Here is a 25,626-nt window from a genome sequence, read left to right as displayed (position 1 = left end):
CCAGACTGGAGGAGGGGCCAAGTTTTTTTTTTTCTCAACAGCTTCACAGGTCATGCAGACTCGGTCAAGGGGAAAAGGGGGCCTTGATCAAGTTTGATAAACTTCAGACACGGTTAGTGATGGTTAAACTGAGAGTGGACAAGCAACAGGCATTGTGTCAAAGTTGTATGTGAAAGGTCATCTTGTGCTCAGGCCAGCATACATGTATTTGCCCAAGTGTTTTCTCAACTCAAAAGCATTGCAATCATCATAGTGTATAGCCAAGGGATTGAAAATGGAATGAGGGTGCATGGGTAAAGAGCTGTTTAAATTGAGTTGCCAAAATTCAGAATGACCAAATTCATGTTTGTATCGCCAGTACCTCTGATTATGGTCGTGAAGTGAAAGTGCTATATGTTCTCTTTGTTTCTCATTTCACCGTAAAATGGTGAAAAAGGTGGAAATCGAAAGAACATGTATAGAAAGCAAGTGTGTGGTGTGAGAACAGTGATACTGTTTCAGACACTTTGGTCTTGTAAGTTGACTTGTAAGTAGTAGCTTAAAGCCTATGGTGTGCTTGGTTTTGGGTTGAAGATTGTGGTAGACCTGTGCATCACTTCTCACAGCACTTGGTGTGTAGGGCTTGTTTGTGATTATACTGTCATATTTCTGTGATCTTGACACATTTTCCCCCATAATAATACCCCAGGGCAAGAAAAACAGTAAAAGATTAACCAATTTGTAGAAAACTCAATTCTTTTCAATGTTGAAACATTTTGTCAGACAAATCATTGATGGAAAAGTTATTGGAACCATTTTCTTAGTCCTCAAGAAGCCCAGATACACATATAATTATGCATCATTACAGGATGTTGCACATTGATGTGCAGGCATGGCTTTTGCGTGCACATCAATGTGGAATTACTGAAAGCTGGATAGATAGGTCAAAAAGTGATATTGGAGTAAATGTTACTAAGTGGCCAAACAAAGGCATCTAATCATGCGGGTATTAATGCTAGATGGTAATATTAGCAGTTTTTGATGAGGAAATTTGGTCTAAACTTCAGGCAGTACATCCACCGATGAGCGTACAGTCTGAAGCGTGTCAGTGTACAGTCCTCTTTTTGTTTCCATTCTTCACTTTCCTCAGTTGATCAGAAGATCAACTCGGCTCCTCACCATCACAATTTGACGTGTACAGAATATTATTTCTGACTGGTGCACAGTACAAAGTGTTTGTTGCGCAGGTTGTGGTAATCGTTGGTATTCATGAAGTGCATACACCTTTTATGGGGTAACTCTAATTTTCCACGGTTGTGCTCGTGGAAACTTGCTTTGTCGCTACTCTGCATGTTTGGAGCCCTCTGTGTGCAATAGCTAATGAGCTTGGGGCTTCATTGTGAGAACTGCTCGGTACCATTCAAGGAAATCAAGATTATTTGCTTCTTGACATAATTCAAACATTCATCTTATTTGTATAATAATAAGTGGAACCTTGCTTTAAAGAGGTCGGCTATAACAAAATGCTTTTTTAACAGGGTGATTTTGCAGCTCCTTATTCCTCCTCATATTTCTTTGTGATTGTACCCTGGTGTAGTGAGAAAAGTGATAAAACAATGTAATTTTCATCATTTCTGGGTCCTTGTGATTAGGTTCCCCATACATCTTTCCTTGGGTCGTACTTGTATCAAACTGATGTCTCCTCCCACTGAAAAGCTTCCATAAGATATATGATAGAAAGTACACAGTTGCTCTATTCAAGCAGTGAACATGTCAACTCAAACCATTGTTTGATCCTGGTAGGAATGAATCATGCAAATTGCACTAGCTTTCACATGTGGTTTAAAAAAAAAAGTGTCTTTTTCTGTCTGCATAGATTTCTGCCCAACATTTGCCAACAATCTTGTGAAACTCAAAGACTTGCTTACCAGGTAATGCACATGATGCTGCTGAAGTCTATGGATAAAAGTGCAACTCATAAGGTTTTGTAATGTGAGAATTATGTCACGCCCTTCCTTTTTTAAACTATCATGTATCCCTTGATGTGAACAGGAAAACCACCCAAACAAATTTCAAAATCAACTTGCCAAATATCTACAGGCTCTTGAAAAGCACAGGGTATTTTAAAACATCTTAAACCTGCATCATGTGTCTATGTGTGAAACAAATCATGAATTTTCATCTTGCCATTTGATTTCCATCAATCTGCGTAATTATAGAGTTGTTGTACTAACTGCAGATTGTCACCAGGGAGAACTATATACAGTGGACTCCCATTGTAACAAAGTCCTCGGGACCGGTAGTTTTATTTCGTTATATCAAAATTTAGTCATAACGGAACAAATAAACAATAAAAAAGCACAGATTGGATAACGTTGCGGCCCAAATTTTTACTTCATTGTAACCGGAATTTCATAACTGTTTGTTATAAAGGGAGTACACTGTACCCAGTAAATTTCCTGGTGTTTAGATTTTGCAAATTTGCGAGTGGGCTAATAATGACATGAACAACTCATAAAAATATATTGCCTCCCACCACACGTAAGTGCTGTATATTGTCTCCTATGTGGGAAATCACTAACTTTTCTCCTCAAAAGGAATACTACTTTCTCATTCATCTCTATGGTTCTCAATTGCGACTTCAACCACTCGTGAATTTGTCCCAATTTGTGAAAGAGTATAGATGTGCAAAATGCGGTCCACATAGTAATCTAGCCGTAACTTGGGGACCAGATTATAGGGATTCTCTTTGTGATAAGCTCCACATAGCCTACTGATCCACTTGTGGATCACAATGTAGTATACACCTGGTAGCTTTATAGTTCCCTTTCTAGATAGGTAACAGGAAGATGTAAGGGAAGAACAGGAAGGAGAATACGACAGGTCTATTGTGCGACTTGTACAGTGGACTCCCGTTAGAATAAAGTCCTCGGTACCTGCAATTTTCTTTTGTTATATCAAAATTTCGTTGTAACCAAACATATACACTCACACAAAAAAACAAAAACATAAAATTGGATAATGTTGTGGCCTGAATTTATAGTGCATTGTAACCAGAATTTTGTTATAATCGTGTTTGTGCACTGTAACTGAGATTTGACATGTAATTCTTTGTACTGTTCTTGGACAACAAGGATATCTTGCACTACATGGTTACAACCAATGTGGATTGAGAAGCATTAGAGTACTCATATTGACTATCCCACCAGTGTTGCCCGAGTATAATATCACTTTGTTCATTCTGTCAAAGTTTGGTGAAGCTGCTGGCGGCCTGTTTACTTGCAATGATTTTTTTTTTTTTTTTTTTCTGTCCACGGACACAGCTGTGCAAATCTTGGCAACTTCGACGCTTGTTTTCTCTGTAATATTCAGGCATACCTTGCCATCTTGATGTTCTGTAGGACTTGTCATTGAAGGTTGTAAAGTATTCTGTGTAAATATTATCATGGCACTTACCTCATTGTACAGTATTTATGCACACGTGTGATCGTATTTGGTTATTCAAAAATGTCTTGCGACAGAGCATTAAAAATGGGAACTGGACTGATCCGCCAATAATGGTACTCTGGAGAACTGTAAGCATTACATATAATAGCATTTATTTCTGTTACATGTAACCTCATTACTACAATAGCAATTGATGGTAGTCCTGCACATTCCTGCAAAAACACAACATGATAATCCACATATTCCGATATCTTTTTTTTTCCCCCAACTCTGCTTTGCTTAAATACCAGATCTTTAATAGAGCATAATCATTCACCAATTAGGTGTTTACACATGACTCTATACCACTTAAAGTTGGAAAAAAATAATAATCTTGAACATGACTGTTGAATTAGTACTGTTGGTAGTATTTTTTTTTTTCCGGTTCAGAGATGGACCAAAAATAAACTAGACTATAAGTTTTTCATTTCTCCATATGATTTAATATCTCAATCACATAGAAGTCACTCAAGTCACAATTACACTTATCACGGAATGAGTAGTTATGAATGTGAAAACTACAACTTAATCATTCTTTGCACCAGTCTTTAAATAACAGTTTGAAGACAAAATAGTACACTGGAAAGTGGAGCTGACATTGCAAGTGATTTCAAACTACCTTGCGCAGGTGGGAAGAAATTAACTCATGTATTCAAATAAGTATTTAAGAAAATTGTTCTGAAAAAAAAAACAAAAACAAAACAAAACAAAATAGAAAAACAGAATGTTAACATTAAAGCAAAATGATGCCAACAATCAGGTACAATGGAACCTCAGTACAAAAATATTGGATATAGCAAAACCCTCTTAGCGTCGCTGGGGTGACAAGGCCTTGTATCTCAAATTTTGATGAAAATGACTTTTTTTTTTAAATTAATGTTCAGGTAGTCAGTCAAGTGATGTCCTGTCCAAATCCTAGCTGTCTTACCCAAAAAATGAAGCCACCAAAGGAAAGGCTATCCTGTTTGATATAGTACTTTGGCTGCCATGTTTTTTTGGCTCTCCTGAACATTTGACATTTTGTAGATACGATGTCTTGTCGCCCCAGTGACATTATATCAAGATGATTCTGCAGTTCAGAACTCTTTATATTTCTTTGGTCTTGTATCCAACATAGTGGGAAACCATCTATTACTAGATAATAGTCCTGGTTTTGGTCTTGGTTTACCCGTTGAGGACGAGTCCCAAGTATCCTCAGGCAGGTGTCTATGGGAAATGCGTGTCATAGCAAAATCAGTCCGTCCTCAACAGGTTAAACTGTGTTTCCCCTCTATACGTCAGTAGGACACAATTCAGTTTTATCAATTTCTCCCGCAACTCGGCCAAAGTCAGTTGATGGATGACAATTTGTAACTCTTGGCAATAGCAATTTCAACTGCCCCATACTGGTGCAGGTCGTCCAGTGGACATGTGAGCATCATTTGGTTCCTGGACTAGGACACCCATTTCTGCTCCTCTCCTCTAATCAGCAGCGTCTCGCCTCCAATCTTTGGTCCATCCCTCTCCTGGGGGAAATGATATAGAGTATGGAAGCAGATTGTAACCATCAGTCATTTCTAATTTTGATGGCGATGACCATAAAAAAAAAAAAAAAAAATCAAAGCGCAAAATAGAAGGTATTTCAAGTACAGAAGATGCAATGTCCTCGATATCAAAAGTGGATAACAAAGTTGGAGGTTTCAAAATAGAACGATAATATGTGAGAAGTCAATTTACTCTTACTTAAGTCTCGTATTGTGTAAAACAGGATTTGATTTGCTTGTTCAGAAGCTGTGTATACAGATCAATCAACGTGATTTATCCCAAAGCTAAGCAAAGTGTGCATCTGTGGGTTCTCCACTCTTGCTTATTGATGGTGCTGATAATCTTAATGTTTCATGCCTTACTGCTTGCATTAGATTTTTTTTTTCCTTTGGGGCAGGGTGAGAATACGATAAAACTAATGCACTTTGAAGATAACAACACATATATGAGACATCCCTTGCCTTACTACAGAACCATGAATGGTGTAGTTAAATGTAAAAAAAAAAAAAGAAAAAAAAAGTTGCAATATGTACAGTTGATGATCACTTCACTGACTTGCCAAACAAATATTTGGTGTACAATTTACTATTTATTTTCCATGCTCTGTGATGATTTTTGAAATGCGTTCATTGTATATTATGTGGCAATGCACAGTGTTCGGTGTTAGGATTTTTGGAAAGGCCATGTATATACGCAAGTAGAGTTGATTGTGCCAAATTGTGTTCTTAATCTTATTCACAAAGTGACTTGTAGATATGTGACGAATCACATGAGACTTGGAGAAAAAATATGTATAATTCAGCAAAAATTCACTTTGTATGTCACAGGTGTTGTAATCCAAATGATGAACATTCACAGGAAAGAAAGTTTTATGTCGTCGAGAGTAGTGTTTTATATTTCCACTGTAAGGCTAATCATGTTGAGTGCATTTCTCTTTTAATATTAAAAATCATTCTGTGTTTGCCTTCTTTGTGACCAAATATGTCTCTCATTCATCAGAGTAGCATAGAAATTTTGATCTTCAGGCTGCAATGTACATAATTTCAAACCTCTGTGAATCCAGGACAAAGCTGGAATTTCAAAAGGAAACAAAATTTGGAATTCAAATTTGGAAATAACGACTCTCATTCAGTCAGAAATATCAGGAAGAAATTGATGTAGATTCACATTTGAAATTGCTGCACGAAAGGGTAGCAGAGACACAAAATCTCATTAAAATGAGTGAATTAATGACAGCATTTACCACTTTGAATGGTGTAGAAATGTCTTGGTTTTCTGTTTGATAGGAGTGGGCAGAGAGGAGTACTTTCCCAATACGGGAACAAAGCATTTGGTATTCACATACCATTCATACATAGCATTTCTACAGTTGTGTAAAATTCATCTGTTTATTGGTATTAATTCAACAGGTGTTTGCCAAAGCTGTTTATACAGGTTACCACACTCCATTCATTACACATGTCTGTTTTATCTCGAGTGTTCTTCGATGGATTTTTTTTTTTCTTTTGGGTTGAAATTCCTCATGTTCTATTGTATTACTGTATTATCATTCTTGCGCAAGTTCTCACAGTATGTTGCCTATGTGCTGTTCACGTAGTGAAGTTAATAAATGTTTTTATGTGCAAAGTTACTTGTGTATTTATTTCAGAGTTTTCTTAATCATGTTTTGCTTCGCTTCTCAGTCAGAGATATTTAGAATGTATATCGGGCAAGGGAACCCAGTAGAGTTAATAGAACGCCATTACTGGAAATGAAAGAAATATTTAACTAAGTCAAAGATGAAAGGTGGAATCCATCCAGTTACAGAGCAATCCATCGGTTCACACTTTCCATGTGTTTTTTTCTTTTTTTCAAAGATGCTCTCACACTTTGTGTAAATGCCATAATTTTACAGGATTGAAGACTTCGTTAAGTAGGCCTACCTCAAAATGCAAAACAAAGACAAAAGTGCCTTTAAATGATTGACAGGACAGTGTGGTGAAGTGTATGAATCTATATTTAGAAAACCAAAGCTTGGGTTGTACAATATACTTGCATGAGCACTGCTCATGTACAAGCAAGAAATTTTGGCTCGATTTTCATCAGCTCTTTGAGTTTTTTTTTAGTTTGTTTGTTTGTTGTTGTTGTTTTTTTTTAGTTTAGTTTTTTTTTTTTTTTTTTTTCCCCATGGATGCTTGTCTCCCCATGCATTGGAAGGACACATCCCAATTTCTGGTGAAAATACACTAGCATAGTGCAGACTGAATGGATAGATGCAAACATTGTGTTTGTGGGAGGGAGCTCTTGTATTGTAGCATAAGCAGACGTGTGCAAGAACATGGTGTGCATGATCTCATATGACAGATTCTGTGTGTGTGTGTGTGTGTGTGTGCGTGTGTGTGCTGTAAAACAGATTTTAAGCATTTGCACATGACCTTTGACCTCATGGTCCACAACTTTCTCCAAAAAGAGACAAAGAAAGAGCTCAAATATCTAAACTACACCCAGCCACTCACTTTAAACAGGCAATCACTCCCTTCCCCCTCCCATTCCCCCCCCCCCCCCCCCCTGCCATCTGACCAGTCTGTGAAACATCACAGGTTGTTTGGTGCCCAGTTAGCACCATGTCTCAGGGAGACTGGATAAACCAATCACAGAGCATTTCTTACCTTCAGCATCGTTGCTCTCTGGTAGCGATTTCCTCCGCAAGACCTGAATAATGACAATGGAGGAAACAGAAGACATCATTCTGAATCAGAGCTGGAACCGTAAGTTTGTGTTTCAAATTTCTCTGACATTCATTGCTCTTTTTTGCTGTTTTAAAAAGTCCTGAATTTCGGGAGTGGAAGTTGAAGAGAGTGGAAAATTCACTATGAATCAGAGCTGGAACCTTAGGTTTGTGTTTCAGATTTCTTCAACATTCATTTCTCTTCATTTGCTAGTTTAAAAAGTCTTGAATTTTGGAAGAGGAGGAAATAGTAGACATCTTTCTGAACTGGAATCTGAGGTTTGTGTCAAATAAATCTCTGACATTCATTGCTCTTTTTTGCTGTTTTAAAAAGTCCTGAATTTCGGGAGTGGAAGTTGAAGAGAGTGGAAAATTCACTATGAATCAGAGCTGGAACCTTAGGTTTGTGTTTCAGATTTCTTCAACATTCATTTCTCTTCGTTTGCTAGTTTAAAAAGTCTTGAATTTTGGAAGAGGAGGAAATAGTAGACATCTTTCTGAACTGGAATCTGAGGTTTGTGTCAAATAAATCTCTGACATTCATTTCTCTTTGTTTGCTGGTTTAAAATCGGCACATACTACATGAAAGTTGCTTGGTAACAGAAAGCTTGTTGAAACAGAAAGCTTGTTGAAACAGAAAGATGGCATTAGAGTCTATCTAACTTTGCTCATTATATATGACAACATTCTTATTGATCCTTTGTTATGTTGCTTGTTGACAGCACAGATGTTGCTCACTACACCAGAACTTTGTTTTTGTCAATTGTGAAAAAAAAAAACAGTAGAAGAGGAATGGATCTTCCATTTTTGTTTCCCTTCACACACATTACTTCAACAAGAATATAAAAAGATTGAGAAGTTTCTTCAGTGTGTATGGGACTAAGGCATAGGATATCTGAAACAAAAACAAAAAAAGAAAAAAAAGAAAAAGAGAAAGAAACACAAAGAATAAAGAATTTATATGTCATCATCACTCTTTTAATTTGTTTTTGTCCCTTAACCTTTTGATCTAGTTTGTTTCTCTGTTACCCAAGATTTATGGCCCTCCTGTAATTTCGATAAGGGTTACAAAAAGCAAGACAAAATTTTGCGCCATCAGCCAACCTGCAGGGCTTGGTGGGCAGCCGGTAGAAGGTGATTGTCCGCGAGTTGCAGTCCTTGCATCGGAAGAACCGCTGCGTGGCTTCGTGCCAGTGCAGGGCGTGCTGCTCCTTCTTGCACAGATCCGATGGGTAGAACCAGGTGAAGGAGCACTGCAAAAGACAAAAAGACAACAACAAAAAATTCGGTTCTTGAGACAAGTTCACTCTCATCGTCTCCCTGCGACATCAAGTCACAATTTTGTCCGAGAGGAAAGTTTCCCTAAACATGCATGTGGATTCATGGTATGCAGAAAGATTAGTGTAGCACTTTGTGACAGCTGTAGGAAAATCAGACAGTCTGTTTGAATGTTATTATTTTTAGAGCTCTTGTATATTGTGTGCTGCCCACTCTCCATGAGAACTTCACAACAAGTTGTGCTGTCACAATAGTATGAAAAATATTGAGGGATAATACAAATCTTTACTCTTTATGAGTTCACAATCAATTGACTGGGCAAACAGTTAGAATACTTGTTTTTTCATATCCTATTGTTGTGACAGCACAAATTGAATTATATATATATATATATATATATATATATATATATATATATATATATATATATATATATATATATATATATATATTTTTTTTTTTTTTTTAATTCCTAAAATTTGAATTGATAGTCTGATATTGCTTCAAGCTGTCACCAAGGGTTTCACTAATCTCTTCACTGCATTCACTGAACCACATCCATGTTTGAAGAAAATTATATGTTAACATTGGAGCTTGCCTATGTGACAGTTGCTACAATTCAGCTGTGATTTCTGTATTAAAAATGATAATCATTACCTGAAGTGCTTGATACTGAAATTAAAAAGTGGAACATCATTCATGACAAAGGGCATTTGACAAAAAATATGCACATTTACCAAAAATAGCTGGAAAGAGAGACTAGTGGGTTTCTTCAGGCACCAGGCCACGAAACTGTAAAAACTGAAATTTTGGGGCAAGATATTTTTATTTTTTTTTTTGCCCTCTGCTGTATATAATGCATTTTGCATGTTTTTAATTTTGCAGAATGAAATATATGAAGTGATATTACATAACACAAGCAGAAAATTTGTGTGCTTTTGGTTTCATGCTAGTTTCATGGTACGAGAAATGTGCAAAAATGTCCACTTTTACAGTAGTCATTGCCCCCATGGGAATGACACGAGAACATCTAGACATTGAGTGAATTTACTCACTTGTTTGCAGGACACCACTCTGCGTTTAACTTCATTGATGGAATCTAGTCTGTTCTCCAGACCCTCTTTCTTCTCCAGCTCCTTGAAATACCGGTCCATCAGTTCGGCTTCATACTGTCCAGAACAAACAAAAAAATCAACAACTTCCACAGCTTGTTTGAGTTTATTAGTCATGCAGATGAAATATATTAGAAAGAGATTACTTATTTTCTCTTTGGGGAATCGAGCAAGACTTGGACAGATGCGACATTGCCAAAGGAAAGCTTCATCATAGAAGACAGAAATACAATCCGCCATCATTTGCATGGACTTCCTGGAACCTTTAGGGACATTTCTTGCAAGGTATTGCCCTCTGTACTTTACCACTCTCCAGAGACTCCTGTTGTCTTTAGCACTGACATGTACTGCAGAGATTCTGTGAGAGAGGTAGAACTGAACACACAAGGGGTAGGGGACAAGCTCATTATCAAGTGGCACAAAGACAAAATGGCCAAAGGACTGGAAATTGATTCGCACCCATGATGAAAACAAAGAGCAGTTCTTTATTGCAACTGATTGACTAACTGCCAAACATCGACATAAATAAGCACTGAATTGATCAGTGTTTTGGAAGTAGCCATAAGAAAAAGAAATCATGGGCATACATTCTTGAGCAGGATTCATACCTATGACCTGCTCAATTTTCAAAATTTCTTCAATTTGAATACAGTAAGAAGCAGTTCATCCAGTTTTTGTTGTCAACGTGGAAAAAAAAATGATTCATCAGCTGACATTCTCTCAGGTAATGAGATCAGCCTGATGTGTGAAAGAAGAGTATACCAAATGACATCTGAGGGTTCAAAAACATTTTGTCTTGAAATACCATCTCTAGAATCCACTCAAGAAGAAACAGACTTACGCATTGTCCCATATTACATGTATGCCAGGGACAGAGGGTTTAAGACTGTACGAGTTAGGAGCCCTGACACGGATATTTTTTTTTTTTTCATCCTCCTCCAGCGAGATACCATCTCTAGAATCTACTCAAGAAGAAACAGACTTACGCATTGTCCCATATTGCATGTATGCCAGGGAAAGAGGGTTTAAGACTGTACGAGTTAGGAGCCCTGACACGGATATTTTTTTTTTTAATCCTCCTCCACCGAGATACCATCTCTAGAATCCACTCAAGAAGAAACAGACTCACACATTGTCCCATATTGCATGTATGCCAGGGACAGAGGGTTCAAGACTGTACGAGTTAGAAGCCCTGACACAGATATTTTTTTCATTCTCCTCCATCACGCAAGATCCCTACAGGGTATTTGTATCCTCTTCGAAACAGGCAAGGGAAACACACTGCACTGCATAAATGTCAGAACTAGGAATAAGTCGCACAGCCATTGCATGTACAGCTTTGCTAGGACTCAATGCATGTACTGACTGCGACAGCACTAGTGCCTTCAAAGGTAAGGGAAAATTAAAAGCAATAAAAACTGTTGAGGCCGATAAGTCATATCACGCTGCATTTTCAATGCTTGGAGAATCTTGGAAAGTGACTGCTGAGGTGATGGATGAACTGGCACGAGTTACCTGTGCCTTGTATGGTTACAGAAGAATTACAGAGGTGAATGCCATGTGACTCATGACATTGCAGTCTGAGTGCGGGGAAATGACTGATGTCACAAAGGCAAAAACTTTTGATCTGGCTATGATACCTCCCTGCAGAGACGTCTTAGAGTAGCATGCCCTCCGATACAATTATCAAACACCATGGAAGCTACCAACTGACCCAAGATCTTCTGTTCCAGACCCAAATGAAGAACATGGGTGGAGGAAGGATGCTTAGCCCATGTTTCAGTTCCATATTCGATCAGCTTCACAAATGTTATCAACAGCAATTATGTATACTAACTCAAAGATCTGACAAAAAATAAACCAAAACATATTTCAACCGGAAGACCAAGTTTTCCTAACATGGAAGAGAATAAAACATTCTCTTCTTTGAAAAACATATTAATTGGCAGCTCTACAAGAGGGACATTGCTTTAAATACGAATAAAAGAGTTCTCACCTCAGCCAGGAGACCAGAGTGGCTGGACTTAGCGCTCATGATCTTCTCCATCTCGTCTTTACTCATCTCCACTTCCTGGCCAAGAAACATCTTCCTCTTCTTCATCGCCCCGCCCTCCGAGTTTTCAGCATCTGCTTGGAAACGGATAAGAGATGGAATAGGAGGTAAACAGTCGTGAAAGCAATACTGTATGGTGATTAGAGAAACAGGATACATGCGCAGAAAAGAAAAGTGAGGTCATAATATTTTGCAAGGTGAACTGATGTTCAGTCAGAAGTTCCTTTATTCACCTCAACCCGGTGCTTTAAAAAGTTTTGGGCACATTATATATCATTTCATACTGATCTTTTTGTTTTTCTAAAGTATTCCACCTGAAGAAGACTCTAAAAAGGAAACAGTTTGAAGAAGCACAAAAAGGTGTTTGCATAAATATAATTGCAAATCTCCATGGCGGTAAGTTCATCTGTTAGCAGCAGAATGAAATTTCATGACCTGTCTTCAAATATTGTAGATGTGGAAAATGTTGCAGTGTAGAAATTTCCACTTTTGATCCAACACAATGCCAAAGTGAAAATAAACACACTAAGATACTTGGTCTGCTTTATATTGTCCCTGGGAATAGTTTCAGCAAATGTATTGACAGTCAACAAACTTATGAACACAAGATATTGATTTCCCTGGACTGAAGGTGAAGAGTTAATCATGTGAAAATGTTCACTTTTACAGCATTTTGGCACTCATTTCTGCATGCTGTCTGTTTTTTTAATTTGAGGATGTTGCTAGACGTCAGTTTCTTAAAAAAAAAAAAACTGATGGTGCACAGTTTGCGTACCTTCCTGTAGACTGTCATCTTTCCAGCTTTCCTCAGCTCTCCTCTTGGCCGCCACCTGCTTTCTCTCATCCAGCTTCTTCTTCACCGAATTTGGATCCTCCTTCGCGATCCGCCCCTTCTTCTTAATCAGCGACAGCGCCCTCTGCTTGGCAAGTTCGGTGGAGCTGGCCGACCTGTTCGGCCTGTGGACCTTCACCGGACTCAAGTCCAGGTCAATGTCGTCGCCACCGGTCCAGCCACGCCCGAGTTTGGGTGTGGTGTCCCCAAAACCCTGGGAGGGTGTTGCGGAGGATGAAGACAGATTGAGCTTGGTGGTCGGGGTGAGAACAGTCTGTTTAAGGCCCGAAGATGAGGAGGAGGAGGAGTTGTTGGATGTTGAGGATGCGGTGGATGGTTGGGAGAGGGAGTTCTTCCTTGTAGCTCTCCTCAGTGCCATCTCCTGCTGATGCTGCTTTAGGAGGCTGTTGGCTGAGATGGTGCTCACCGTCTTCTTGCCTATTCAGAGTAAAGATTGATAAAAATCATCAAAAGTAATCAGAAACACTTGCAAATAATGCTTTGCTTACACCAAGCATGTCATATTTTCAACCAGAGAGAGAGAGAGAGAGAGAGAGAAAAAAAAAAAAGAGTTCTTCTTATAACATGAAGCTATGCTGACTCTACCTGGGTTAATATCAAGTCATGATCATATTTGTTAGTCACTTTGTCATTTCACAGCCTCAGCACTATTGCTTTGAGAAAGCTATGTTTAATACATGTGCATCCAAAGTTTTCATAAACAATACTGATGTTTCAGAATATGACTTCAACTTTTAGCCATAACCTCCATCACGTATCAACAAGATATTCTAATTTTCCTCACATATCATCTATGCATATGTCATATCTGATTATCTATGACAACTTTATAGGCAGAACGATTCCTTCCTAATCAGTGAATCAGAAAATGGTCTTGACTTTTTACAGCCCCGGACCTTGACTGAATTTGCATCTATATAATTATTAAGATGATTACAGTAGCCCTTCTTTGTTTAGTCTAGTTTACACAACAACTTAATGGTAAACAATTATTGGTATGCATAACGAAAATAATGCAATATGGAAAGGTATCAAAAAAGTCTAAGTCATCACAGAAAGATATGGAGACACAGAACGCTGCAGAACATAGCTTCACGTAACGCGTCGTAGGAGGATTCAATGACAACAACCACAATGTACATGTTCACTGCAAGGGCTCTATTTTTAAACCTTCCAAGTAAAGACAGGTTTTAGATCTTGACATGACTTGGAACAAAGGGAATGTTACTCTACAGCATCAACAACAGCAGTGCCGAAAGATAGAGAGAGAACTCCTTTACTTTATGAGCATTTTGTCATATCATACCATTTTGTAACAAAGGGCCCCTTGTTAAAGAGGTAATTCTACTCACTCTGCTCAACTGAAACCATGTGTCTCATCAGATTCTGGGTTCCTGGTGTGGGAGTCTTCAGCAGAGTGGAGCTGTGCATAGATTGGCAAAGGAATTCAGGACAAATTATTACATATTGATCTCTGATAACAAGCATCAGATGTATTGTCACTCTTCAAAATTCAGTAACTCTCTTCATGTGCCATACATTTCCCAAGAATAATATCGGGTGAAATTGGGACTCGTGTACTTAAAGACAATTTGCCAGTGGCTGAATTCGCGCTTGAAAAGCAAAGAGATGCAACGAGAAACAAGAACCACCTAATTTCAAGAGATAAGTTAGTGATTTCCCACCATGGAGACGATATACAGTGCTGTCATACACATTGCGGGAGGCAATGCAGGTTCTGGCATTCCAGAAACATCAATATCTTTGCAAGATCCACATTTTAGGCATATCAGACAAAGTTACTGCATGAAATGATGTTTTACAAATGCCATGATGGATGGATGGAAATCTGAAAGTTACATTGAAGTGATGAACAGGTTAATGAAATACTCACAATTCTTTTGATGCTCCACTGACTTTAACCAGCATGTCCTCTTCTGTTTGACCTTTGCCATGGAGGGTCAAGACCGAGTTCTTGGCTTCCTCCATGACCGCAGCAGCACCTTTGACCCCCAGGCTCTTCAGACTCAGCTTGTTGGAATTAAACTTATTGGTCAACTTGGATTGAGAAGTGACCCCTCCACCAGGGGTGCTCATGCTAGAAGTAAAGAAAAATGATTCTAATCCTAGAGCAAATCAACTTGGAGAAATCAGGCACCCATTTCATGAAGAAGGTTGGCATTTCCTGTATTTATAGTGCAATGATTTCTGGTTACTTTAGCACCAGCTGGGAAACAAATTAGCTATGAACATTTAAGTCATTTTTTCAATTTTGTCATTATTATCACTATTGCAACTTCAAATAGTTGGACAAAACTTCATGAAATGAGTCTGGGGACTATTTCTATTTTTTTATTATATATATATATATATATATATATATTTTTTTTTTTTTTTTTTTTTTTTTTTTGGGGGGGGGGAGATCTCAGCTAGATTCAAGGAGGATGTACTTTCACAGCAACTTACAAACAGGTGCAACAGTAACATTTATGACAGTGTGAAACAGTAAGTCTCTATATCAGCACCTTTGGAGTTCGACATATCAAAGATACAAATGCTTGTACTAAAGTTGAACAACACACCATTCATGTTAACAATGAGTCCTCAAAGCAAATTGTTGCTGTAAATGGGGGGGGGGGGGTGGTTGTTTGATAAAGCAATTACTGATGCTGACCATGTTGTTTGCATTAAGGTATGACTATAAAATATTTACCTTGGCATACTCAGTGACTGGCCGCCATAGAAATAATTGTCTTTCTTCATTTTCTTCATGAATGACTTCGGAGTGATCCCAGAGTACCTTGGAAAGAAGATTGCAATAGTTGATAGCAAAAAAGAAAACAGTCAGTTTTCAGAAACACATTTGATCACTGTCTACTACAATGAAGCAGACATAACATTTAGTAGCCTGTTCTCTTGTTTTTCAAAGCAGAGAAATAAACTGAATTTCACCATAACCAGTATCATACGAGGATATGTGTATCTAAAAATTACAGTATATTCTCCATACTCTCCCTCTGTCACAGAAGCAAGACCCACATGTTAACCCACAAACTTTCGTGGGATCTTATGTCCCTGATTAGCAATCGCCCATACTCATGGAGCAATTTGTATTGTGATATGCATTCTGAAAGTGCTACAAAAAAGAAAGAGCAATGATAGTTGGTTGTTCTTGTGCATGTGTATGCAGGCCACAAACCTGAATGGAAACAAATATGGTGTGAATATTAATAGTAACAAAATTACACTATAGGGCCACTTTTTCAGATTAAAACACATAAATGAGACAGAAGCCCCGAATGTGAACAAAAACAACATGCAAGTAAAAAATGTATCAATACTCTTTATTCCATCACAATGTCAATTGCACATTCTTTTTTTTTTTTTGGGGGGGGGGGGGAGGAGGGGACTTGTTTTTGTATGATATTGGGTGCACATGCACTCAAGGTCTCTTGCCAACAAGATAAACTCAGAATTCAACAGAAGACTTACGATGAACTGAGGTCAGTCCTCTTGGATCCAGCCTTCTTGTACTCCTTCTGGACATGGTACACGCAGTACTGGCAGTCACCCCTGAGATGTAGCAGAGCAAACAAAAGTCATCCTCCAGTGCCATTATTTCAGAGACACTACATGTCTTTTTACAGCTTTTGTCACAAATTTCTGGTATCATTCAAATCAGAGCGTAAGGTCACAAAATGACCTCAAGATCTGACCCTGGTCACAAAATGAACTGTAGATCTGACCCTGACCTCCCACACATCTAGCCAAAGATCTTACCAATACAGTGGACACCCGTTACAATGAAGTCCTTGGGACCAGTAGTTTTCTTTCGTTATATCAAAATTTCGTTCTAATCGAACAAATAAACAATAAAAACACATAAAGAGGATAATGTTAAGGCCTGAATTTTTACTTCGTTGTAACATGAATTTCACTACAACCGTGTTCGTTATAACAAGAGTGCACTGTATATTGTTCTGCCAGTATTCATGGTTACATGCTACATACTAGACAGCATCCATACAACAAACTCATATTCTTGCAATGCCTTCTTTATGAGCACCACACTTTACATGCATAAACCTTTCACTGTGAAAAACAAACAAAAGAAAAACAACAACAAGAACAGAAAATCAACCTGATACTGAATTCTGTAGACAAAATACCTGATACAAATTAAGGTGGGAACACTGTGGTGCCCTTAGTGAACTCACTTACACATTGACAAATTGTGAGCAGGGCTGCCCATCCTTCTTGGTTCCCCGACACTTTCCGTAATCCTTGGACTTTCCCATCATCAGGATCTTCTGGGGGTGGTCCACCCTCAGCTGGACGTTGTCTGAGAACTGAAATGAAAATAGGACAGGACATCACCTTGCAGTATCACATCAGAGAGTACCACTCTGAAGGAAATATGTGGATAGACATAATACTGTATATGCCATATAAGCGAGTCTAATTTTTTGCCAATCAGGACTTCCTTACAATTTCGCGAATCGTCAACTACAGTGATGAATGGAGAAATGTATGCATGCATGTTGCATTGATGCTGAAATCAGAGGTGACAATTTCGCATATTTTCAAATTCGTGAATAGGACCCATCTCGCGAAATTCGCGAAAGTAAAAACCTCACGAAATATATGCTGCATACAGTATTTGGCACTGTCAGCTATGGGTTTGTCAGTTTTGATTTTGGTTGTGACAACTATCACATTTATCTTGATCATCCTTCAACAGCTGTTGAAAAAATATTTTCTCTTTCTCCTCCTCCTTCTCATCATTACGTCATTATTACCATCAGCAGCAGCAGCAGCTTTAGCGTTACCATCAAATTGTGATGCACACCCTCACCCGTCCAAAAGAGAAGGACCATCATCATCTGTAGTACAACTTTTGCACAGGGTGCACAACTTCTATATCGACAAGTGCCAACTATATTTCCATCATAACAGATTCGATTGACATGCTCCCAACTGCAAAGTGGCTCGAGGCTTACTTTAAAATTGACCATGTGTGTAACTAATACCACACATCCATTGCTATTGAAGGAGTGGGGTATTAAGGGGGTTGTAGGGTAGAGGGTTTGGGGCTGGGGAGGGTTTCACACTTACCTGTCTATCATCTCTTTTCTCCATGACGCTGGCGTTGAGGATCCCGATGACGGACCCTTCGGCCGTCTTCCAGTGCTCCTCGTGAATCTTGCCAAAGAGGAAGAGAGACACGCACTCCTCCAGGTTCGACAGGTCATTGAGGACCCAGATGCTGTAGGGCTTCCCCTGCAAAAAGTAAAGCATGTACAACTCTCTTAGGGATCCTGGTCCTGATACAACCATAGACGATCATACTGTAAACATCAATATTTTTGCACCTTTTTTTCGCACTGAGGGGCTCAAAGGAAAAATTGCAGATTCTTGAAATCGAGCAATGCAAGTGCTTACATGCATGTTTTCATCTAATTCACAGAAACAACAGAATTTGATTTTACATTTTCTTGCAAGGAAATTGATGTGCTGCCCGACCCATCCTACTGTACAGACTGCATACACACATATGCGCTCATATCAATACTACGAACTGTTCTAGTAAGGCACCACTGACAAAGCACCCAATTCCACCCATTCAAAATGTGAAGAGAAAATCACAATACTTCAGCAGTTTATAGAATTTGCGCTAGCCAAAAGAAGTGCGCAATTCGCTAAAATTAATGTACCGCAAATATTTCTGCCTTTACAGAATGTGAGCCATATTTGGACAGTCCATGACTACGGAGCATTGTTCTAATGGTGAACGGTGCTCATGAATTTTAAATATTTCATTTTCAAATAAAAATATTTCAGTCACTTTTAGTCTCATCAAATCTTTTTAACTGAAATTTCCCATCTAAATCTGGAAATTTCCAGTTATTTGCTTTATATTTAGCAGGGATATATCATACTAATATTACTAGACAAAATCTGCAATCCATATTAATGCGAAATCTCTTTCAAATGCAGTGGTAGAGTAAATAAAGAGTAAATAAATGGCCATACGATCCATATCTGGGAGGACAAAATCTTATGAACAGATTGGAAACAGAATGGAAAAAGGCAATCAAATTCAACTGAAATTATATCTATAGCAAGTCCTAATCTGAGATGCATATTTTTCTCATTTGTTCTACTCAAAATCTTGAGGATCACCTAATTTTTTTTTTTTTTTGAAAGAAAATTTAAGATGTCAGATCAGCCGGGGAGACAATTCTAGCTGCCCACCTTAGAGTCCATCTTCGAAATCTTCCTGACAATGACGCCCATGGTGACCCAGTCGCCCTCGATGTCCCCCGTCCGAGAGTAGTGATTCAGGATGGACACACGGATCATCTTCCTCCCTTTCATCCTCTCCTTCATCACCGCCGATGACACGAGAGGGTTTCTGGAGGATAGAGACACAGTGGTAGTTGCGAGTGAAAGAACGTGGATCAGAGTGAAATACAAAATGCAAACACAAAATACAGCCACTGTCCTAAATTATCATGACTAATTTTGACCTACAGTAGGCTGTCTTGCACCTTTTTGACTATTTTGCCAGATTTGTTTATACATCTGAATAAAAATAAGTTGACATGCAAGTTCTGGGGTTTGGGGGTATATTTTATGGTGGTATACCAATTTACTTTTTATCATTTGCCAGAAGCACAACACACAGGGCAAAGGTTTGCTCTATTGTGACATCAGAGCCGTGCAATGGAACAAAAACTACGAGTGGTTCATGAGTTTAACACAGGAGTCAATGGAAATTTGTGACGTCAGCCGTGCGATGTCCATTTTTGCTCAAACAAAACTGCACAGATGACAGTGAGAGCATGCAATGGTACTTTTAACTGCACGTCATGTGATGAGCAATCGACCAATAAGATGGCTACATTCTTTTTCAGCATTGTACTAAAAGAAATACCTGTTATAACCAAAGGTACTCACATTATTCTAATCCTGGAAAAATACTCCGTCTCACATTCCTCTTCCGCTCTGGAAGTTCTTGGATTTGATCCTGACCCGATCTGACGGACGGAGTGCTTGGATCCTTGGATTCTGTTGTTATTATCTCTTGTACCCTTCCCCGCTGGGTCGATTGAAGCTTGGCCCCCCTTGCTCGCTCCTGCTTGTCTCTGCTCCAAAGAGGTACTGAGTTTATCAGAATCACGCGAGCGAGTGGGTGCAGAGTTCTGGTGGGTTCTGAGGTGAGTCTGGAGTTGGAGTTTGTCGGTGAACGTCTTGCCGCACTCCTCGCACCCCAAAGACTTTATCACCTTGTGCTTGAATTCGTGAATTTTCATGGCCTCAAGTTTGTCAAACACCTTGTCGCACTTCTTGCATTGGTACGGTGATACTTGTAAGGGGAAGAGATAAGAAATATGTGACAGATGTTTCAAGCAAGTGAAACATTTTTTTTTTTCAGACTGCTTGAACATGCAAAATTGTAAACAATGGCCAAATTGGGCATCCTTTAACCCGTTGAGGACGAGTACCGAGTATACTTGGGCAGGGGTCTATGGGAAATGCGTGTTGTAGCAAAATCAGCCCATCCTCAACAGGTTAATGGGGCTTCCTGAGTAGCCCAAACAATCAGGTTAAGTGGTAACAAGAAGAACTCCGTATGAATGGCTGGAAACTTATAGATTAAGAAATTATCATGCACAAGATCAGCTGTCCCAGAATGGAACACTAAGATTAATCTCCAGTCTGTACAGGGAAGGTGAAGAAGAAAAAAAAAAGACAAGAGGAGGGAACCTTTTTAACAGAAATCCACAGAGAGGGGAGTCAAGGAAAATGCAGATGTGTCTGGGGAGTGAGATTATGGAGTTTGCCTAGTAATATATCATTCAACTTTTTCTAGTGGGATTTTTTTTTTTCATTCACTTTTATCTGTTGCATAGCAGAAATAATTGGTATTTGTTACCTTTCTTTGGTGGAGCTGAGGAAGTCTGGGGCGTGTGGGCAAGCCTCTTCTTGTTCTTCCCAAAGACTGTCTCAACTTTTTTGGGAGTTTCAGCGGGAGAATCATCAACGTCGCTGGATTCACCAAATAAATCGCCCAGTCCGTCATTGTCATCTGTTTCAACAAAGAGCAAAATGAACTGATTGGCTGATGGCTTGCTGACGCCCTATTAGAATTGAAAAGATGAGACCATAATACCCATACACTGGTTGATGCAATTCTTTATCCTTTGGGACATCAGGATTGAGAATGCCAGTACTTCTGGAAATTTAATAATGTGTTCTACATAGTGGATACTCAGAACATTAAAATAAATCGTCATGATACAATTTCAGACTTTCATTTTGAACAGTCCTTTTACAAACTTGCCAAATGGCAAAAGCAAGATCGACAAACGACTGGAGAAATCAAGTGTCAATAGCAAATTACACAAAAGTGAACACAAAACTGCTCAAGGCATGCCAGATTGTGGTTGCTATGTAATTCTATATGACACATCATCAACCATTGAGAGACCGGGCCACAGCTACAGACAGTATCCATCGATCTTCCGCACCAGAGTGAATTGTATGCAGCTTGTTGGAATATACGATTGCTGGGGCACGATGGATCATCATGTAACATTCTACGTACGCACAACTGAATGGGGAGGGCATTTCAGGAATAAAAGTTGAATACATACAATTGAAATTATTGCACACTTTTGGTCTTAAAATACTCCAAAATAACTAGTCATCCTGGCTGATGCGATTTGCCAGGATGATTAGTTATTTTGGAGTATTTTGGCATTTCAGGAATAAAAGTTGAATACATACAATTGAAATTATTGCACACTTTTGGTCTTAAAATACTCCAAAATAACTAATCATCCTGGCAAATCGTATCAGCCAGACTAGGTTCCTGGTAGATCCTTTCAATGTATTGCAAACACATTCCAAATGGTGGAAGATGAATTTTGAGCCCCTCTGAGTTTTGGCTTTAAGAATACATGTCAAGCACAATCAAGCCAGGAAATTTTCAATCTTCCTTGTGCGATGCTGCAATCATTGACTGCATCATCTCAGAAACACAACAAAACAAATTACACTGAGGCATCTTGACGAAAACAAAAGATGGGAAGACTTTTTACAGCGTGGTCAAAACTGAATGTGCAACCATGCCAAGTTGGAGAGGAATATTCAAGTCTCCCAGCTTGCTGCAGATGATAATGTGACAGAATGTGAGTCCAAATAACTGATCTTTTCATTCATTCTCACCCAGTTCTATGCTGTCTTGTTTTGCCGCAGCACTTGGTTTCTTCTCGCTCTTCTGCTGCCGCTGTTGCTGCTTCCCTTTCTTCTGAGAAGTCAGTTGCTGTGGATCAGGGAAGAGGGCATCAGAAAAAGTTTCCTTGGGAGGGTCCTTCCTGGGCTGGCTGGGGCTAGGTGATGCCGTGGGAGCACTCCCCTTAAACTGGCTCAGCTCTTCTCTCATGCGCTGTAACTCTTCTGTTCATACAAGAAAGTACAGACATCACATTGAATTGAATAGAAAAAACAAAAACAAAAAAAGAGGAAAAAAAATAAGTCGGGCAGTGAAGCTCACTTCTATTGATGAATATTATGGTCCTTTGAGCTAAAACAATCATTTATATTTTGGGTGAGGAATTTTGCATCCAGACAAGGGAGGTAGTGTTCAATGAATGGGTAGACTACCACTGCAAAAGTCACCAAATTCACATTGTTTGATTCCATATTTCTTGGAACAAAAAAACATCTAAAAATGACAGGTATGATAAGGATAAAACTAGGAATGTCCTTCTAATCTGTACATGCTTATGAATACACTACAGTACCCAGTACATCAAAATGTTATTGTAACTAAAACAGGAAAACAATAATCAAAAGCTCAAAACTATAACAAAATCTAATGGTTTTGGAACTTCCTCAAAAATTAATCATTTCTTACCAAGCAACTCCTCCTTAGATTTTCCTTCGTCCACACTCTCTTGGCTAGATCCGGAGCCAGCCCGTGGAGTCTGGACTCGATTACCAGTACTGTGTCTCTCCTTGATCTTCTGAGAGACACGGACTGCATCTTCAGGCTTCACTGTAAAGGGGACATCATCATCATCACTGCAAGGAGGGTCTGCATCATCGTCGTCGAGCAGAGCTGTGAGGGCATCCAGATCATCATCGTATCCATCTTCTGCCATGTTAACGGGATTCTCTTTCTCTTTTTGTTTTATGCCTTACCTAGAGCCACATCTCCCTACAGAAAGAAAGGAAATTACTTTTTTCAGACTTTTTTTTTTTTTTTTTTTTTTTTACATATATGAGGGGTGACTGAAAAGTTTTGAGCCTAACATGGAAAGGATTAAGATATGAAGACCAAAGTTGGTCCATGAAATATTTCACATAAAGATGAACATGTTGTGCATGTATTCATATCACTGAATATGGTTTATGTCAGCAGCAGTATGTTTTCTATGCTAACAAGTCTCTATGATTATGGGCACTGATGAAAAGACAAGACAAATTTACATGTTGTAGATCGTCTACATGTACATCATAGAATAAAAAACTCGCACCAAGGTTTGACCTCCCATGCAAAAATTAAACCACATGCAGCAAAAGCATAGGTCTTCTTACATCTAGTAGCCTGCAGTCAAATTCTGGATGGCATTATGGTTGAATTGTGGGCGGTTTCCTTTATGCTTCTTAAATGCAAGCACATGCTTCATCACTTGGGATCAGCATGCAAAAGGCATTAAATTATGCAACTTCCTACAATAAAATATATATTCCCAAATGAAATCATAATGGCATTATGATTTCATTTGGGAATATTTTATTGTAGGAAGTACTCGTAGTCTTAGTCTTGGAAAGGCCTAAGTTTACGTTAAATTATTAAACTCATCCCATTGCATAAACATACAGGACAGCACACAGGCTACATTATAGTTAACCCCGTCGTGGGGCGCTGTAACATAACCTTTACGGTACGTATTTGTCCGTATGGGGTCGCTGCTGCGGTTACATTATAGATCTAGCCAGACCATAACTATACACAGCCCAGTCGCTGTACATGGTACGTCGCGACAGGGCTGTATGCGCGCGACCACCAACCACTAGGAGAGCGACGTAATCGTATCACGATAGCTTTGAATTTTGATACTTAACATCATTTTTGTCACCTCAAACTCATCGAGTATAGGCCTACTCTTCAATATTTACTCTACATCTGATGTTATCAGTATTCAAATGTACGCAATGAAACTTATCGAAATTGATCATCATATCCAGCATGTCCACACAGTACACAATCTTTCGCGCCAGGCCTAACTATACACTTGAACACAGCCCAGTCGCTGTACATGGTACGTCGCGACGTACCATGTACAGCGACTGGGCTGTGTATAGTTAGGCCTGGCGTGAAAGATTGTGTACCGTGTGGACATGCTGGATATGATGATCAATTTCGGTAAGTTTCATTGCGTACATTTGAATACTGATAGCATCAGATGTAGAGTAAATATTGAAGAGTATACTCGATGAGTTTGAGGTGACAAAAATGATGTTAAGTATCAAAATTCAAAGCTATCGTGATACGATTACGTCGCTCTCCTAGTGGTTGGTAGTCGCGCGCGCGCGTACAGCCCTGTCGCGACGTACCATGTACAGCGACTGGGCTGTGTATAGTTAGCCAGACCAGAATGTTATCAAGTGCCTTACGCACTGTTGTGCACTAGATCTAGTCTAGACACTCATTAATTTTTGACTGCTTACAGGTGTAATGACGGCAGTGCACTGAGAACTTGAAATCTGTAATAATTTACTGATTTAGTCATTTGAATGATCGAAGTCAGATTAATTTTACCAACCGCCGGTAGGAGCCTATCGTTTGGGGGTCATAATTGCCTTCTAATAAGGATATTCTGCCCCGGCGCCCCTAAACTGGGTAGAATATCCCCTCTAGAATCTCTAATTACCCCAAAACCAGGTCAGTAGTAAATAGTGTCTAAGTGCTAGACCTCTATCTATTTAGGGTCAGTACGGTATATAGTAGCCCCGGAGACCGCGCCGCTATCACGTTGGGGCTGGTCGCAGTTAGGTACCGGTATATAGAGTCTACTCCAGAAAACCAGACATACCAAAATTGAAATGATATCGAAATCCCAAGCACATCCACTCTGTTCTTCTCTTGCTTTGTGGTCGGGTCTAGGCTACGTACCAGTGCAGAGTGCTGGTGGCGGTGGCTTCTGGCGGTACACTGCACTATTATACGGTAGCTGGTCGGTCGGGTATGCAATGCAGCATTCACTCTGTGTTCAATCTTCGCGCGTTTTAACCGGATGTGACGGATGATTGACTGAGTGGAAAGTGGACGGGAAAAAAAAAAAAAAATCCACCTCGACAACAATGGTGTCCTCAAATGCTCCCACAAGTCAACAGCAGTGGAGAGTCAAATACGCAGCAAGCTGAACCACATGTTGAATGCTAAAAACCAGTGTGTCACTGTATGTATCGACTGTCTTGCAATGCTGGCTACTTTCATTAATTATGATCCTGCCATTTGCTAGGGAATCAGTAAATAGATTTCATTGCTAACAAAAGATACACTAGACTTATATGAAATGAGGAATAGGAATTTGAATAAGTTACAGGTATATTACAT

General features: G+C 39.1%; 1 protein-coding gene across 1 annotated transcript; it reads right to left on the bottom strand.

Annotated features, from left to right (window-relative positions):
- Positions 1-3,500: 3,500 nt before the first annotated feature.
- On the bottom strand, positions 3,501-25,191 carry LOC140246274 (protein MCM10 homolog). The gene is made up of 18 exons (XM_072325739.1): positions 25,103-25,191; positions 22,918-23,220; positions 22,227-22,457; positions 20,932-21,084; positions 19,953-20,361; positions 19,248-19,407; positions 18,108-18,272; positions 17,214-17,341; positions 16,485-16,565; positions 15,706-15,792; positions 14,887-15,090; positions 14,345-14,415; positions 12,915-13,409; positions 12,083-12,213; positions 10,030-10,143; positions 8,801-8,949; positions 7,638-7,680; positions 3,501-4,970 (listed from the first exon to the last, which is right to left on the bottom strand). The coding sequence occupies exons 2-18, from the start codon at positions 23,162-23,164 to the stop codon at positions 4,899-4,901; spliced, it is 2,940 nt and encodes a 979-aa protein (XP_072181840.1). The 5' UTR covers positions 23,165-23,220; positions 25,103-25,191; the 3' UTR covers positions 3,501-4,898.
- Between the last annotated feature and the right edge of the window lie 435 nt (positions 25,192-25,626).

The sequence above is a fragment of the Diadema setosum genome, chromosome 2, assembly GCF_964275005.1.
Source record: "Diadema setosum chromosome 2, eeDiaSeto1, whole genome shotgun sequence".
NCBI classification, from domain to species: Eukaryota; Metazoa; Echinodermata; class Echinoidea; order Diadematoida; family Diadematidae; genus Diadema; species Diadema setosum.
This window is presented reverse-complemented; position numbering and strand designations above follow the sequence as displayed.

Excerpts from the sequence above, each read along its gene's own strand:
- LOC140246274 (XM_072325739.1), bottom strand. The coding sequence starts at position 23,164 with ATGGCAGAAGATGGATACGATGATGATCTGGATGCCCTCACAGCTCTG. Across the intron at positions 15,793-16,484 it reads AGGACTGACCTCAGTTCATC|GTACTCTGGGATCACTCCGA; the intron begins GTAAGTCTTCTG and ends CTTCTTTCCAAG. Across the intron at positions 12,214-12,914 it reads AGATGACAGTCTACAGGAAG|ATGCTGAAAACTCGGAGGGC; the intron begins GTACGCAAACTG and ends GTTTCCAAGCAG.